The sequence below is a fragment of the Oncorhynchus mykiss genome, chromosome 12 (assembly GCF_013265735.2).
Source record: "Oncorhynchus mykiss isolate Arlee chromosome 12, USDA_OmykA_1.1, whole genome shotgun sequence".
NCBI lineage: Eukaryota > Metazoa > Chordata > Actinopteri > Salmoniformes > Salmonidae > Oncorhynchus > Oncorhynchus mykiss.
Window position 1 is genome coordinate 50,135,618 of NC_048576.1, and position 18,451 is coordinate 50,154,068.

The 18,451-nt window shown below is 42.9% G+C and overlaps 1 protein-coding gene across 1 annotated transcript; it reads left to right on the forward strand.

Annotated features, from left to right (window-relative positions):
- Nucleotides 1-529: 529 nt before the first annotated feature.
- LOC110537731 (voltage-dependent anion-selective channel protein 1) lies at nucleotides 530-17,999 on the forward strand. The gene is made up of 9 exons (XM_021624076.2): nucleotides 530-690; nucleotides 4,164-4,233; nucleotides 5,147-5,196; nucleotides 7,270-7,422; nucleotides 7,810-7,862; nucleotides 8,093-8,320; nucleotides 12,992-13,142; nucleotides 13,342-13,399; nucleotides 17,003-17,999. Exons 2-9 carry the CDS (start codon nucleotides 4,167-4,169, stop codon nucleotides 17,092-17,094), a joined length of 852 nt encoding a protein of 283 aa, XP_021479751.1. The 5' UTR covers nucleotides 530-690; nucleotides 4,164-4,166; the 3' UTR covers nucleotides 17,095-17,999.
- Nucleotides 18,000-18,451: the final 452 nt, after the last annotated feature.

The following is an 18,451-nucleotide window of genomic DNA, read 5'->3' on the forward strand; positions in this document are numbered from 1 at the left end:
CAGGGTTCCACACAACCACTTCCACACTATTCTATGAAAACAAGTTACACACTACTTCACAAAAAGCTTTGCACCCATGCTGCCATACACTACACTCATAAGGCTCACAAGAATGCAGAACACAGTATGAAAACTGGCACTGAGGTGAGTTGTATATGACAAAAAAAAGTTCAAAATAGCAACTGCATGATAGGGTTACACATACAAAGGCCTTCACAATATGCACATTTTGAATGTATACACTGCGTAAAACAGCCAGGATTTGCTAGGGTTACAGATAGTGCCGTACAGAAGTCGACTGTGACGACTGCTCAACGTCACATCCTGGCTCTTCTCCTGTGCAGCGTTGATGCGACATTCCTGCATTCCAGCGATTAGACTACTCGTTGACTATGGACGGTTTTGTTATAAGCACATAATGATGAGGATTGGTGATGAGGTGGGACGAGCTGATTCTAGATCGGTTGTTAACGGTGGCGGGGTTTGGAGCCCACCGATGACGCGCTATGCGGACGTCAAACGATCAACAGCGCGTGCGCCACCAAGACAACGCCAGAGTCATGCCTCTTTTTTTTTCATAAGCTTGTTTGACTTCTAGCGTGTGTAACGCTGTGGCACCTCCTCTCACCCCTCCTGTTGTCTAGTTGACAGGAATCTCCTCAGGCAGGATTGGAAAGCACTGACAGAGAGGTATGTTGAAATGAAGTTAATATTGTGTCATATTATGGTGCACTATTGTATCCCTGTTGTGATAGACATGGACCTCTTTCTTGGCTTGAGTCGGAAGAGGTAGCACGCTCATCCACCACGCAACCAGTAACGTTGCGTTAGAAGCTGTCCAGGAGGAGAAATGCTGATCAGCATACAGCTAGCTAGCCTGATGAGTTAGCTCTCTGGCTAGCTGGCTATGTGAACATGGCCTCGAGTAACTAGCTAATAACCTGACGCATTATTATTTGAATTTAATGAGCTTAGGTACTGTTCTCTGCAATTTGATTAAAGTTACTCGCTATAGCCAGCGATCATGTGCAGTGTATGCGTTTGTCCCGCTCTCCACCAATTGCTTGCTAACCTCAGCAGCTAGCTAGTTTTTCTACTTCGTTAGCAAGTAAGCTAAAGATGTTCAAGCGCAAGCAGTGATGTGTCTGCCGCCTTGTTGCATAACCCCTTGGACATCATCAGGCAGCCAGGCAGAAGAACTGCTCGTATCAGGCAGCAGGTTGCAGATTCTGTGACAACTGTCTGGGAAACATGTACATTGCATTTCCATCTCTCTAGTGCATGTGAAACGTGAAACCACCTGCCTGACACGGGTCTAATGCAACAATGCTCGTTCTCAATCTCCTATCTCAAGGTCCTTTCAGTCGACGTTCCCTTAATATTTCTGTTCAGGTATGCTTATTTGAAAATTAAACAACGCAAAAAAAATCTAGCTATATTAAAAGCTATCGTCTGATGAGATTTCATTGACTTTCTGCAATGGAGTATTTCTGTCTCAAGAGGGACCAGAAGGACACATTGTGGCTTTCCTTGAAGACCCGGTTATGTAGACTAGCTAGTGCATTCCTCAAGACCTTCGCTGTATGGCCTAATATTCTAACCTCTCCCACCAATAATGATCCTCAAAGGTTCAGTGCTCCTCCCTTTGTGTGTATTTGTGTAATGTGTGTGAACGGGATGTGTGTGTGTGTGTATTCTGGAACGCCTGATGTTTGACACTTCCTGTCTCCTACCGTGGTCCCCTTCTAGCAGTGCCTGTTGGTCACTGTAGATGTCTTGTATTAAAAACTGAATGCCTTCAACTGAAATGTGCCTAACTCATTTAACCTAACCCCAATGAATCAGAGAGGTGCGGGGAGCTGCCTTAATCGACATCCACGTCTTTGGCGTCAGGGGAACAAATCTGTCGTTCTGCCCCTGAGCAAGGCATATCTACCCATGAGCAATGCAGAACGACAGATTTTTACCTTGTCAGCTCTGGGATTCGATCCAGAAACCTTTCGGTTACTGGACCAATGCTCTAACCACAGGGCTACCTGCCACCCCACTGAATTTCAAAGCGTGTAGAAATGAGAGATGTGTAATAATTGGTTTTGATTTTGGGTGTCACTAAACCATGCATTTACACTGAACAAAAATATAAACGCAACATGTAAAGTGTTGGTCCTTTGTTTCATGAGCTGAAATGAAAGGTCCCAGAAATGTTCCATATGCACATTATTATAATATTTTTCTTGTTTTGTGCACAAAGCTGTTTCCATCACTGTTAGTGAGCATTTCTCCTTTACCAAGATAATCCATCCACCTGACGGGTGTGGCATATCAAGAAGTTGATTTAACAGCCTGATCATTAACAGCCTGATCACTGCACCTTGTGCAGGTGAACAATACAAGGCCACTCTATAATGTGCAGTTTTGTCACATCACAATGCCACAGATGTCGCAGGTTTTGAGGGAGCATGCAATTGGTATGCTATTGCCAGAGAATTTTATGTTAATTTCTCTAACATGTGCCACCTCCAACATCGTTTTTCAGAAACCGTCTCAGGGGAGCTCATCTGCGTGCTCGTCATCCTCACCAGGGTCTTGACCTGACTGCAGTTCGGAATTGCAACCTACTTCAGTGGGCAAATGCTCCCCATCGATGGCCACTTGCATGCTGGAGAAGTGTGCTCTTCACGGATTAATCCCGGTTTCAACTGTACCAGGCAGATGGCGTTGTGTGGGCGAGCGGTTTGCTGACTTTGTGAACAGATAACCCCACCACCACTATGGGGTAATGGTATGGGCAGGCATAAGCTACGGACAACGAACACAATTGGATTGTATCGATGGTAATTTGAATGCACAGAGATACTGTGACATCCGCTGCCATCACCTCATGTTTCAGCATTATAATGCACGGCCCCATTTCGCAAGGATCTCTACAAAATTCCTGGAAGCGGATAATGTCCCAGTTCTTCCATGGCTTGCATACTTACCAAACATGTCACCCATTGAGCATGCTTGAGATGCTCTAGATCGACGTGTACGACAGTGAGTTCAAGTTCCCGCCAATATCCAACGACTTCGCACAGCCATTGAATAGGAATGCGACTACTTTTCACAGGCACAATCAACAACCTTATCAACTCTATGCGAAGGAGATGTATCGGGCTACATGAGGCAAATGCTGGTCATACCAGATACTGACTGGTTTTCTGATCCACACCCCTACCTTTTTGGTTTAAGATATCTGTGGCCAACAGATGTCTTTATTCCCAGTCATGTGAAATCCATAGATTAGGGTCTAATTCAAGTATTTCAATTGACTGATTTCCTTATATGAACTGTAACTCAGTAAAATCTTTGAAATTGTTGCATTTACATTTTTGTTCAGTGTATGACCGGGAGAAAGGTGTAGTAATTATCATTAATATTCTATGAAATAGTGTTTGAAGGAAGTGATCCAGGCTGTAGGCTATGTGGCATGCGCTGATGTACAAAATAGCCATTTGGGCTATAGGCTATTCTATTTGCAAATTAGCATTGTGCACATGGGCAGAGGGCAAGTGTTCCAATTTAAGCATAGTCTTGGATGAAAAAGCACGATCAATGCTGAAATAGTTTTTGGAATCTGCAACAAGCAGATTTTCTCCTCCTGTTACTCAACATTGAAGTCTCTGCCCACACATTCTCGTATAGTAAGAGTGGAGTTGAGGTCATCTAACAAATATTAAATCACGTCTAACCTTCCATTAAGAAATCACTTATTGATTCATAAGCTGACCCTTCTGTGTTTTGCGTTTTAATTTGGATGTCAGTCCAGTGTATCAGGTTTGGCTGCTGTTGTGAAATCTCTAGCCTGGCAAGGCAAGCACATCACTCTTTTTCTGATGAGTCAGAGCAAACGGGTTAGTCTGTTCAGGCAGATGTGAGGCATGTCTGTCTGCCCCTCCCCCTACCGGCCCACCCCGTCCATCAATGACCTCAATCCTCTCCCACCTCCTCCCCCACACGCAGTGCTCTCTCCTCAGTTGCTATGTCAGTGAAGGCCTAGCACACTGCTAATGCTTTATGTATGCCATTGCCCCATTGCTATCTCACAGCGCTTTGTGCTAAGCAGTAGCCTAACACAAAGCTGTCTCCTTTTTTTCTTATGATTTTTCTTTGATTTTTTACAGATAATGGCCGTTCCTCCTACCTATGTTGACCTTGGCAAGTCCGCCAAGGATGTCTTTACCAAGGGATACGGTGAGCACTGAGCAGTACTACTTTCTACCCACTATTTCCTAGATCATTCTTCAACTCAGCCTTTGCTCCTGTCCTGCAGAGAATCAGGAGTGGACTGTAGTCGTACTAGACTAGTGTTATAGCCATTTGGTAAACCCTCTAGTTTAGACTGGCTGTCCTTAGGCAGCTTATTGACTGAGAGACACACAGCTGTACTGAGCTATTGAGGTCTAGGCCTCATTGTGGGGATTCCCAGGTAAATCCCCCCCAGGCGAGGGTGGGATGACCAGCACACTGCCTCCCAGAGATGGATGGGAAGGAAGCTGGGGCAGTGAACTGTGCCTGACGTGACAATGGACTCCAGTGTAGAAACTAGGGCCGGGAAGATACCAGTATCGCAATACTCGTTAGTATCGTGGCAAGGAAACAAAGCAGATTTAACTTTAGGACAACAGCCAAAAATGTTGGGAAACAAACATCCATTATGTAGTCATCCTGAGTCACATTTCTGGAAAAGAATATTGTGATACTGGTATCGTCACAGCCCTGGTAGAAACCACATCAAATCAATAAACTCAATCTATCAATGTTATGTAATAGTTGTAATGTGTGATAGCCTAGACTGGTATTTCTCAGAGAGGGATTTATTGAACAGTGGTTTACAGTGCATTCGGAAAGTATTCAGACCCCTTGACTTTTTCCACATTTTGTTACGTCACTTCATAAGCACTATGTGTTTATGAAGTGATAAAATAAGTCTGCAAGAGACGGCATGCTTATTTTGAAAACAACAGAGGCCATGCGTTAACGGGGATTGCTAGGAATGTTAGTGGAAATAATGAACTGAACAGGAATATATCATCAGTTTGAAAAGCACTCATAGAATATGTTGTAATTACAACAGTTTGATTTCATTTTCTTCCGTGCCTTTCAGGTTTTGGTCTCATCAAGCTGGACTTGAAAACAAAGTCAGATAATGGACTGGTAAGTTCCACTGCAGTCCGTATACCCCTTGAGCCAAAAGAGGTGAACAGGTCAGGGATCCATAGCCGCAGGCAGAACAGTTGAAAATGGAGTAGCAGCACGACCAGGTGGACTGGGGACAGCAAGGAGTCATCAGGCCAGGTAGTCCTGAGGCATGGTCCTAAGGCTCAGGTCCTCCGATAGAGAGAATTCGAGAGAGCATACTTAAATTCACACAGGACACCGGATAAGACACGAGAAATACTCCAGATATAACAGCATATAATAGCATCCCGGCACAAACTATTGCAGCGTAAATACTGGAGGCTGAGACAGGAGGGGTCGGGAGACACTATGGCCCTGTTTGACAATACCTCCCTGGACAGGGGCTAACAGGCAGGATATAACCCCACCCACTTTGCCAAAGCATAGCCCCCACACCACTAGAGGGAGGGGGGGGGGGGTGGAGAGAGTGGAACCGGCCAGGCTTAGACAGCAAGGGTGGTTTGTCATTCCAGTGCCTTTCCGTTCACCTTCACACTCCTGGGCCAGACTACACTCAATCATAGGACCTACTGAAGAGATGAGTCTTCAATAAAGACTTATGTCGAGACCGAGTCTGCGTCTCTCACATTGGTAGGCAGACCATTCCATAAAAATGGAGCGCTATAGAAGAAAGACCTGCCTCCAGCTATTTGCTTAGAAATTCTAGGGACAATTAGGTGTCCTGCGTCTGTGTAGGTATGACCGTAGCGTATCACCGTAGCGTATGTGTAGGTATGTACGGCAGGACCAAATCGGAACGGTGGGTATGAGCAAGCCCATGTAATGCTTTTGAGGTTAGTAGTAAAACCTTGAAATCAGCCCTTGCCCTAACAGGAAGCCAGTGTAGAGAGGCTAGCACTGGAGTACATTTTTTGGAGTCAAGATTCTAGCAGCCGTGTTTAGCACTAACTGAAGTTTATTTAGTGGTTTATCCGGGTAGCCGGAAAGTAGAGCATTGCAATAGTCTAACCTAGAAGTGACAAAAGCACGGATTCATTTTTCTGCATCATTTTAGGACAGAAAGTTTCTTATTTTTGCAATGTTACGTAGATGGAAGAAAGCTGTCCTTGATATGTTCGTCATATCAAAAATATGAACAAAAATATAAACGCAACATTAAACAATTTCAACGATTTTACTGCGTTACAGTTGTTATGAGGAAATCCGCCCTAATCAATGGATTTCACATGACTGGGAATACAGATATGCATCTGTTGGTCACAGATACCATCAAAAAAAATGGGACTCACAATGGGCTTAAGGATCTCGTCACGGTATTTCTGTGCATTGAAATTGATAAAATGCATTGGGTTTGTTGTCCATAGCTTATGACTTCCCATGCCATAACTCCTTCCGCCACCATGGGGTACTCTGTTCACAACATTGACATCAGTAAACCGCTCACGCACACAGCTCCATACACCTGGTCTGCGGTTGTGAGGCCAGTTGAATGTACTGCCAGATTCTCTAAAATGACATTGGAGGCAGCTTATGGTAGAGAAATGAGCATTCAATTCTCAGGCAAACGCTCTGGTGCACATTCCTGCAGTCAGCATTGCAGTCCTGCAGTCAGCCAATTGCACTCTCCCTCAACTTGAGACATCTGTGTCATTGTGTTGTGACAAAACTGCACATTTTAGAGTAGTCTTTTATTCTCCCCAAAACAAGGTGCATCTGTATAATGATCATGCTGTTTAATAAGCTTCTTGATATGCCACACCTGTCAGATGGAAGAATAAATGCTCACCAGTAGAGATGTAAACACATTTGTGCACAAAATCTGAGAGAAATAAGCAATTTGTGCGTATAGCAAATTTCTGGGATTTTTTTTTTTCGGCTCATGAAACATGGAACCAACACTTTACTTGTTGTTTTTATATTTTTATTCCGTTTAGTTAGCTGACTCATCAACACCCGTCAAAGACCTCTCGGATTGTCTCCGAGAGGACCAATGTGGTCCTCAGCCATCCAAATCCTCACTAATAATGTCTGATGCTAAAATAACGTGATCACATCTCACCGCTGACCTCTGTTTGACCCCAATCCCAGGAGTTCACCAGCACGGGCTCTGCCAACACCGAGACCAGCAAAGTGGCCGGCACCCTGGAGACCAAGTACAAGTGGGCCGAACACGGACTGACCTTCACTGAGAAGTGGAACACCGACAACACTCTGGGCACCGAGATCACTCTGGAGGACCAGGTCAGGACTATGTGTTCTTTAGATCAGGGTGTACTCTATTCCGTTTTCTTCAATCTGTCATTGTTTGAAGGGTGCTATAAGCCAATGAGTAATCCCTTCGTGTAAATATAAAAAAGATCAGCAGTCACTGACTTGTTTCATTGATTTTATTATATATTTTAAGACAATATATACATAACTTTACATGTTTAGTCTTCTTCGTGTGGGAGTCTGTTCCCTATGGGCCCCCCACCCTATTAAGGCGTGAAATGCTCAGAGCAATATACCTTTTAATTACGCAACAATGCTTTCTTAATAGTTCTTTCCGTCTGCCTCGGAAATTAATTTACTTATGAATCATTCATGCTTTCTTATCCTCTCCATCTTTCTCTCACCTTCTCCCTTCAGTTGACCAAAGGGCTTAAACTGACGTTTGATTCCTCCTTCTCGCCAAACACTGGGTAAGAAGTGGCTATCCAATTAATTCACTGAAGGTAGCATTTAATTGTTTCACAATGTTAATTAATTGCAATCAATGATGTCACACAATACATGTTGCCATTTTATTTTGTCCTGCTCAGCTCAATGTAGATTGTTGGATGTATTTGCCATTCTGTCACTGTGATTCCTATATTACCTCATACTCACAAGTTTTTCCTTCCTTCCATTCCTCTCATATCCCTACCTCCAGCAAGAAGAGTGGTAAGATCAAGACTGGCTACAAGAGGGAGCACATCAACCTGGGGTGTGATGTGGACTACGACATTAACGGGACGGCTGTGCACGGCATGGCGGTGGTGGGCTACGAGGGCTGGCTGGCCGGCTACCAGATGACCTTCGAGGCCGGGAAGAACAGGGTCACCCAGAGCAACTTCGCCGTGGGCTACAAGACCGACGAGTTCCAGCTCCACACAAATGTGTGAGTAGATATATTTATTTAACTAGGCAAGTCAGATAACAACAAATTATCTGCCTACCCCGTCATTGTATAGATGCAAAAATATGGTTCAGGTAGGCCTCCGCAACTCAGCAAACAATGGAAGTAAGAAGGGGGCTCAACAACACTGACAGTAAGCCAGCGATGGGGCTCAACAACACTGACAGTAAGCCAGCGATGGGGCTCAACAACACTGACAGTAAGCCAGCGATGGGGCTCAACAACACTGACAGTAAGCCAGCGATGGGGCTCAACAACACTGACAGTAAGCCAGCGATGGGGCTCAACAACACTGACAGTAAGCCAGCGATGGGGCTCAACAACACTGACAGTAAGCCAGCGATGGGGCTCAACAACACTGACAGTAAGCCAGCGATGGGGCTCAACAACACTGACAGTAAGCCAGCGATGGGGCTCAACAACACTGACAGTAAGCCAGCGATGGGGCTCAACAACACTGACAGTAAGCCAGCGATGGGGCTCAACAACACTGACAGTAAGCCAGCGATGGGGCTCAACAACACTGACAGTAAGCCAGCGATGGGGCTCAACAACACTGACAGTAAGCCAGCGATGGGGCTCAACAACACTGACAGTAAGCCAGCGATGGGGCTCAACAACACTGACAGTAAGCCAGCGATGGGGCTCAACAACACTGACAGTAAGCCAGCGATGGGGCTCAACAACACTGACAGTAAGCCAGCGATGGGGCTCAACAACACTGACAGTAAGCCAGCGATGGGGCTCAACAACACTGACAGTAAGCCAGCGATGGGGCTCAACAACACTGACAGTAAGCCAGCGATGGGGCTCAACAACACTGACAGTAAGCCAGCGATGGGGCTCAACAACACTGACAGTAAGCCAGCGATGGGGCTCAACAACACTGACAGTAAGCCAGCGATGGGGCTCAACAACACTGACAGTAAGCCAGCGATGGGGCTCAACAACACTGACAGTAAGCCAGCGATGGGGCTCAACAACACTGACAGTAAGCCAGCGATGGGGCTCAACAACACTGACAGTAAGCCAGCGATGGGGTTTAGGGACCATATTTATGGTCTTTAAGACCCTTATCCAAAATGATTTACAGTGAAGTATTTTGTATTTTTGGCACACCAGCCAACTTTGTTGCAAGCACCATGCTCCAACCAACTGAGCTTTTTGAACGACTAGTCACTAACATTTTGTTTCCAGCTCTGAACTATGAGAGCTGACGTTGTCTGGACACTAGCAGCCCAAAGCACTTGATGTCTCTCTGGTCCCCTCAGATGCAGACTGGCAGTTATTTTATGTATCCCACAGTGATGGGATTTGTCATAGGGCTTTGTTGGTAGGATAGTATAGGATAGTAAGCTAACCTCTTGCCGCAACCTGGCCTTCCATTCATGATCACTTTTTTGACAAGGTCAATTAGCTCTGAGACATGGCTATTTAATCCTTTGACAGCTGATCCTTGATATACACTGAGTATACAAAACATTAGGAACACCTGCTCTTTCCATGACAGACTGACCAGGTGAATCCAGGTGAAAGCTATGATCCCTTGTTGATGTCACCTGTTAAATCCACTTCAATCAGTGTAGATGAAGAGGAGACAGGTTAAAGAAGGATTTTTAAGCCTTGAGACAATTGAGACTTGATCTGTGTTTGCATACCCATACGAACATACTGTATACTACATAATGAGTGTATACTACTCACTATATACTTACTTACTCTGTCTACTGGAAGTTGATGCTGTTGCTATGCAACCTCTTGCTTGCTTGTTAGCATAACAAATTACTATCTAGACTTCAGGTGTGTTTGTAAATTCAATCTGGAGTGTTGAAGAGTGCGTTCTGGAGCGCATACTGGAATCTCTGGCCGAGGATTAGGATCTAGGAATGATCTGAGTGTTCTGACCTCTCACTGGCAGTCAAGCACCCAAGCTAACTGGCTAGTTGCTTCCAGACACAAATGAGAGAACACCTCACTCTAACCATTTTACTCACCCTAGCAGAGCTGGTTAGGCAGTTATCCAGAGTGTTGGTAACTGTAATGGTGCTGCTGGCAACTATTTAATTACACTTTTTTGCCGACATTTACTGACACCGGCCACATTCAACGGGTGTTGAGCTTTTTGTAAATTCATCAGTTATTCTGCGCTCTGGCACAGTCAGACCAGAGTGCTCTGAAATCGGAGTAGGTAGCCAAAGTGAATTTACAGTGACACCCAAACCACTTTACCATTTAGCTAAGCTATAAATTACGTGAATAATCAAGTGAATAAATGTTGGGTAGTTAGCATAAAGTAAATATACTGGCAAGTCCGACTTATTAGTAGCCAACTGACGTTACAGTAGGTAGCTAAACATAGCATATCATTACACCAGTATGTCCTGGGTATGCGGTTCGTAAGGATAGCGTAGCTAGCAAATTGTCAGCCAACGTAACCTGTATAGTAATTTATTTGAAAAGTAATTACTTTATTACATTGCTCAACATTTTCTTAACATTTGTCATAATTTGTTAAAGCAACAAATTGGTATCTGCATTCGCCAGACTTCGGCTGCATGTTTTCCGCCATTATCCTCTGAAAACGTTGTGAAGCAATGCCTATTTTCTGAAGAATTGCATTATGGACCCGAAAAGCATGGAACAAGTGTCCATTGCTTGTATATTTTGTATTTTGGCTAATGTAGTACGACATCTGGGAACTTTGGCATGCTAACTATATCAATACTATGACCAATAAGCATATCCAAACTAAAGGTTGACCGATTAATCGGAATGGCCGATTACTTAGGGCCGATTTCAAGTTTTCATAACAATCGGAAATCTGTATTTTTGGGCACCCGTTTGCCCATGTTTTAAAAAAATATATATTTTAATGTATTTTTTATACCTTTTTATTTAACCAGGCAAGTCAGTTAAGAACACATTCTTATTTTCAATGACGGCCTAGGAACGGTGGGTTAACTGCCTTGTTCAGGGGCAGAACGACAGATTTTCACCTTGTTAGCCCGGGGGATCCAGTCTTGCAACCTTGTAGTTAACTAGTCCAATGCAATAACGACCTGCCTCTCTCGTTGCACTCCACAAGGAGACTGCCTGTTACGCGAATGCAGTAAGCCAAGGTAAGTTGCTAGCTAGCATTAAACTTATCTTATAAAAAACAATCAATCTTAATCACAAGTTAACTACACATGGTTGATGATATTACTTGATATGATCTAGCGTGTCCTGCGTTGCATACAATCTGACTGAGCATACAAGTATCTGACTGAGCGGTGGTAGGCAGAAGCAGGCGCGTAAACATTAATTCAAACAGCACTTTCTTTGCGTTTTGCCAGCAGGTATTCGTTGTGCGTCAAGCATTGCGCTGTTTATAACTTCAAGCCTATCAACTCCCGAGATGAGGCTGGTGTGACCGAAGTGAAATGGCTGGCTAGTTAGCGCGCGCTAATAGCGTTTCAAATGTCACTCGCTCTGAGCCTTCTAGTAGTTGTTCCCCTTGCTCTGCATGGGTAACGCTGCTTCGATGGTGGCTGTTGTCGTTGTGTTGCTGGTTCGAATCCAGGGAGGAGCGAGGAGAGGGACGGAAGCTATACTGTTACACTGGCAATACTAAAGGGCCTATAAGAACATCCAATAGCCAAAGGTTAATGAAATACAAAGGGTATAGAGGGAAATAGTCCTATAATTCCTATAATAACTACAACCTAAAACTTCTTACCTGGGAATATTGAAGACTCATGTTAAACGGAACCACCAGCTTTCATATGTTCTCATGTTCTGAGAAAGGAACTTAAACGTTAGCTTTCTTACATGGCACATATTGCACTTTTACTTTCTTCTCCAACACTTTGTTTTTGCATTATTTAAACCAAATTGAACATGTTTCATTATTTACTTGAGGCTAAATTGATTTTATTGATGTATTATATTAAGTTAAAATAAGTGTTCATTCAGTATTGTTGTAATTGTCATTATTACAACAAAAAAAATTAAAATCGGCCGATTAATCGGTTTCGGCTTTTTTGGTCCTCCAATAATCGGTATCGGCGTTGAAAAATCATAATCGGTCGACCTCTAATACAAACACTGTTATGGATTGTGTATGTGTGCTGTTCAGAGGGTGAATGGGAAAGACACAAGATTTAAGTGCCTTTTGAACAGGGTATGGTAGTAGGTGCCAGGGGCACTATTTTGAGTGTGTCAAGAACTGCAACGCTGCTGTTTTTTTCACGCTCAACATTTTCCCGTGTGTATCAAGAATGGTTCAACACCCAAAGGACATCCAGCCGACTCGACACAACTGTGGGAGGAATCGATGTCAACATGGGCCAGTATCCCGGAGGAACGCTTTGGACTCCTTGTAGAGTCCGTGCCCTGACGAATTGGGACATTTTCTGGGGGCAAAAGGGGGTTGTAACTCAATATTAGAAAGGTGTTCCTAATGTTTTGTACCCTCAGTTTGCTAGTTTAGACTGAATATTGATCTTCTGATTGCAGTTCATGTGATATTAGGTAGTTGTAACAGTTCTCGTTTCAGTTTTTTTGTTGAACATGAATACTGGAATGAATAGTGATGTTGCAATATACTTGCATACATGTTAGTTCCCCATTCTCATAGTAATAATGACCAACCGTTTTTTCCCCCTATGACAGAAATGACGGCACCGAGTTCGGGGGCTCCATCTACCAGAAGGTGAATGACCAGCTGGAGACAGCAGTCAACCTGGCCTGGACCGCTGGCAACAGCAACACCCACTTTGGCATTGCAGCCAAGTACCAGATTGATGCCGACGCATCTTTCTCGGTAAGGGGCCACTCTAGCTTGTCCTCTTACTGGCTGAGACATGACCTCCGCCTGGGGTCACATTCAGGGGACGGGTAGAGGGAGTTACTAGGCTAATAAGTTTAAAATGATCTGTGGAAGTATTGTTGAGTACATTTTGAGTCCTATTTTTTTAAATTGATTTTTAATCCTGTTTCTAATCTATACATTTCTCCAACAGGCCAGAGTGAACAACTCTAGCCTTGTGGGCCTGGGATACACTCAGACTCTGAAGCCTGGTTAGTAATTTTAAAATGTTTTGCAAAATATTATTTTTCTCCATGCCAGTGTAGATTAAATGTGCAGTTGAAATGCCTTTCTACTGTATTTTGGGAAGAAATGACAGAACAGCAGCGTGCACTTGATCTTTGACCTCCTCAGCCAGTCAAAGGACCCTGATCTTGTCACTAGGACTGTTGTGTTGACCGTATTACCACCACACCGGCGGTCACGAGTAATGAAGGCAGGCAAATTCCACATGACTTAGTTACGGTAATTAGGCTTCTCCAAGCTTTGATGTTGCTAATGGTCATTAGTAGCCTACCAAACTTGCTAACTGCCTTGTTCTCAGCACCCTATTGTCCCTTTAATCACTCTGACATCAATGCAAATGTATTTGAAAATCTAATCAAAACCTGCACGCTGCATGTTGCGCAAAATTTCAATAGAGTGATGGCCTCTATTAAAAAGAGGAGCATCAGCTTTCTATAGGCTAGGCCTACTATATTTATTTCTCAACTTCCCTAATATTAATGTTTATATTTACAACAGGAGTATAGCCTACCTGGCTGGCATGAAAATAAACCACAGGGAAAAGCGTCCTCCATTCTCAAATCAAATCAAATTTATTTGTCACATACACATGGTTAGCAGATGTTAATGCAAGTATAGCGAAATGCTTGTGCTTCTAGTTCCGACAATGCAGTAATAACCAACAAGTAATCTAACCTAACAATTCCAAAACTACTACCTTATACACACAAGTGTAAAGGGATAAAGAATATGTACATAAAGATATATGAATGAGTGATGGTACAGAATGGCATAGGCAAGATGCAGTAGATGGTATCGAGTACAGTATATACATATGAGATGAGTAATGTAGGCCATGTAAACAAAGTGGCATAGTTTAAAGTGGCTAGTGATACATGTATTACATAAAGATGCAGTAGATGATATAGAGTACAGTATATACATATACATATGAGATGAGTAATGTAGGGTATATAAACATTATATTAAGTAGCATTGTTTAAAGTGGCTAGTGATATATTTTACATCAATTTCCATCAATTCCCATTATAAAAGTGACTGGAGTTGAGTCAGTGTGTTGGCAGCAGCCAATCAATGTTAGTGGTGGCTGTTTAACAGTCTGATGGACTTGAGATAGCAGCTGTTTTTCAGTCTCTCGGTCCCTGCTTTGATGCACCTGTACTGACCTTGCATTCTGGATGATAGCGGGGTGAACAGGCAGTGGCTGGGGTGGTTGTTGTCCTTGATGATCTTTATGGCCTTCCTGTGACATCGGGTGGTGTAGGTGTCCTGGAGGGCAGGTAGTTTGCCCCCGGTGATGCGTTGTGCAGACCTCACTACCCTCTGGAGAGCCTTACGGTTGTGGGCGGAGCAGTTGCCTTATCAGGCGGTGATACAGCCCGACAGGATGCTCTCGATTGTGCATCTGTAGAAGTTTTTGAGTGCTTTTGGTGATAAGCCGAATTTCTTCAGCCTCCTGAGGTTGAAGAGGCGCTGCTGCGCCTTCTTCACGACGCTGTCTTTGTGGGTGGACCAATTCAGTTTGTCCGTGATGTGTACGCCGAGGAACTTAACTTAATACCCTCTCCACTACTGTCCCATCGATGTGGATAGGGGGGGTGCTCCCTCTGCTGTTTCCTGAAGTCCAAAATCATCTCCTTTGTTTTGTTGACGTTGAGTGTGAGGTTATTTTCCTGACACCACACTCCGAGGGCCCTCACCCTCCTCCCTGTAGGCCGTCTCGTCGTTTTTGGTAATCAAGCCTACCACTGTAATGTTGTCCGCAAACTTGACGATTGAGTTGGAGGATTGCATGGCCACACAGTCGTGGGGGAACAGGGAGTACAGGAGAGGGCTCAGAACGCACCCTTGTGGGCTATTTAAGTGCATAGATTCCATGTATTTTTTTTCCCGCTGCGCCTATTTCGATACAGGTGCATGATTAGGATCCATTCGCATATTATTTAGTATATGTAAAGACAAGATTAAATCAATAATAGTCTGATGGGTGACAATGTTGGCCTATCACTTGTGAATTATATATTATCAATTTTTGTGTGACTTTTTCGAATCAGTCGCACACCTCATGTAGCCTGGCCTATATGTTTTAATAAGGTTTGTATCACAACGTGGCCAAATAACTTCTTAAAATGAAGCACATTAATCCGCTTTACAAGGGGTGTAGAGCCTAACGCATACATAAGTAGCACGTGGGTTTCAAGTTTGGGGAAGATAATTTTCAGCATAAAAATGCACTTTTTATAATAAAATAATTGTATTTGTGGTCACTTGATAATGGTTTTTTCTGTTAATGGAACATTTGCTCTTATAGCCTACTACCATGTGCACATTGCTGCGCCTATAATGTGAAGAAATAGCCTAATAGTTTATCAACATTTAAAGCTAAACGTTCTGATTTGTTGCGTCAGCCACATTGTGTAAAACACGTTTTTTTCATGCTAGTGGTTGTTTTAATTTTGGATCTATCGAATCCCACAACTGTCCCAGACTGTTTGGAATATTTATTTCTTGCTTAGAATATAATAGGTCAATCTTTTTACGATGGGGAATAGTATATTGACATTGGCTAGTGCTTTTGCTGTTCATTAGGCCTACTCATCTTGTTGGCTGATGAAAAGTAAATGTGGACAGTTCTTCCAATATCTTCAATATGCATCTCGGAATTGGATAAGGACGCGTGCAGTTGTGTCCCCGATGTGTCTATCTTCACTTGTAGCCTGTGAGAAAGACCCGATCACGTGATTGAGTGCGCAGCACTCAGGGAGAAGGGCACAACGGCCACTGGTCATTTTTTTAGGGTGCATTATGGCCACAAAAAGGGGATGCCGCTGTGAAATTCTAGGCAATATCAAGTGCGAATGAGTGACTGATGTAGCGTGTACAGCCTGCGCAAGAAACAAGGCAGAGCTCATGACTTTCAAGCTATTTTTTTTCAAATCATCATTAGTCGCATCATGCAGCCTTACAATGTTTTAAAAATCAAACATATACCCCAATGTTTGTAGAACAACTAAAGTTATATTAATAACTGTAAATTAAGCATATAGGATTACCTATTTCTTTGTTAACCGCTCAACACAGAATAGCCGCATGTGCGCACTCCCTCAAATATTTTGGAGAAAATATCCTATTTTATTCCGTTTTTTTCAATTGCATTCTTCATACTATAAAATACAAATAATGTCACCCGAATTCTTAGCAAATCTTGTCTGCTAAATTAACTAGTGTAGCCTATAGCCATTTGGCATAGCCATATCAGGACCTAACATAAGGGCAACTCCGAGTATGCTATTCTGTTCTTCTGAAATAGACTACATTTTATTCATATCATGCTTCTTTAGATCTGTATACAATAAATAATGGATGTATTGTGAAGGTGTAGGCTATGTTACATGGATTTATTAGACTTTTTTAAAATGTAGATGTTCCAAAGGTCTGGAAGCCAGGAGATGCTAAATGTTAATTTTACATTAACTTGACAATTACCGGCTGACAAAATTTTGTGATCACCACAGCTGCACTTGTTACTCCCCCTTGTTGATGTATTGTCTCTGTCTCTCTGTCTACAGGCATTAAGCTGACCCTTTCTGCTCTCCTGGATGGGAAAAACATTAACACCGGTGGGCACAAGCTCGGCCTTGGCCTAGAGTTTGAGGCATAAGAAGGCAAGGAACACAACAACAACCCCAAAACCTTTTACAACAACCAAATATTTTATTGAAATAGCTATCCTCACAACCTTGTTTCCCTTACAGTAGATGTGCTTTGGTTGAGGTGAGGCGGCACACGTGGTGAAATCGCACTACAGTTGATATTCCACTTTTACAGGACCATTTCAGATAAAATATTTTGGAATACAGGGCCCAGTTTAGAATAAAACTAAGATGTTTTAATGGTCGGCAAAATGTAAAAATGATAAAGGTCTGTTAAGGTCTCATGTAAACACTAATTTATTTATATATATTTTCAAAGCGGATAAGAGAAAATAAGATACTGTAGATAAAAAAAATTAAAGGATTTGGTAAACATAGTTTACTTTTTGTCCACATGGTGGGGCTGTTGCATTAAACAGATCACTGGTACTGGATTACAACATAAACATTCCTTGGCCAAGGTGAAATATTCCTCTGTACTGGAGAGTTATCTCCTTGTAAACCCTCTGACAAAGAAGGGAAGTGTCTAAGATATTATTATGGGATGGGTAAGTGGTCCTTCACTTAAGCAGCATTAGCTCTGAGGCACTAACTACTTTTTGGGAATATGGTGCCATTTAGGATCAAACCTGTTTTTGACTCGTCTCTCTGTGCATTTGGTGTGAATTATTTTTTATTACATATAGCAAAAATATATTAACAATGTTCTTGAATACTTAACCTGTCTATGACGTTTAAGGCAAACCTCAATTGTTCCCAAATAGAAAGGTAACCTGTCCTGCACACACTATACAACATCCCTCTTAACACAAATGATTTTACAAGGAATGTTAGTCTTCCGATGATGGTGTTGGAACAGACACACTCTGTACCTGACGTTGTTACTCCGTTAAATAAAGAACAACATCTTGAATTCCTCTGTGCTTTTCTTCCCACCCATAATGCAATGATAATGGAAATAAAAAGCCTTGGATTTGCTGTAGGCCTATATTCACATCTAACTTAGACTATAACTGTTAATTTCTCTACGATAAGACTCCTCCAACATAGTTTTAGAGAATTTGATAGTATGTCCAACCGGCTTTACAACCGCAGACCACGTGTGACCATGCCAGCCAAGAACCTCCACATCCGGTTTCTCCACCTGCAGGATCGTCTGAGACCAGCCACCAGGACAGCTGATGAAAGTGAGGAGTAATTCTGTCTGTAAAGATTGGCTGGGCCTGGCTCCCGGTGGGTGGGCCCCAGCCCAGTAGTGAAATCCATAGATTAGGGCCTAATTAATTTATTAAATTGACTAATTTCCTTATATGAACTGTAACTCAGTAAAAATGTTGATGTTGCGTTTATAATTTTGTTCAGTAT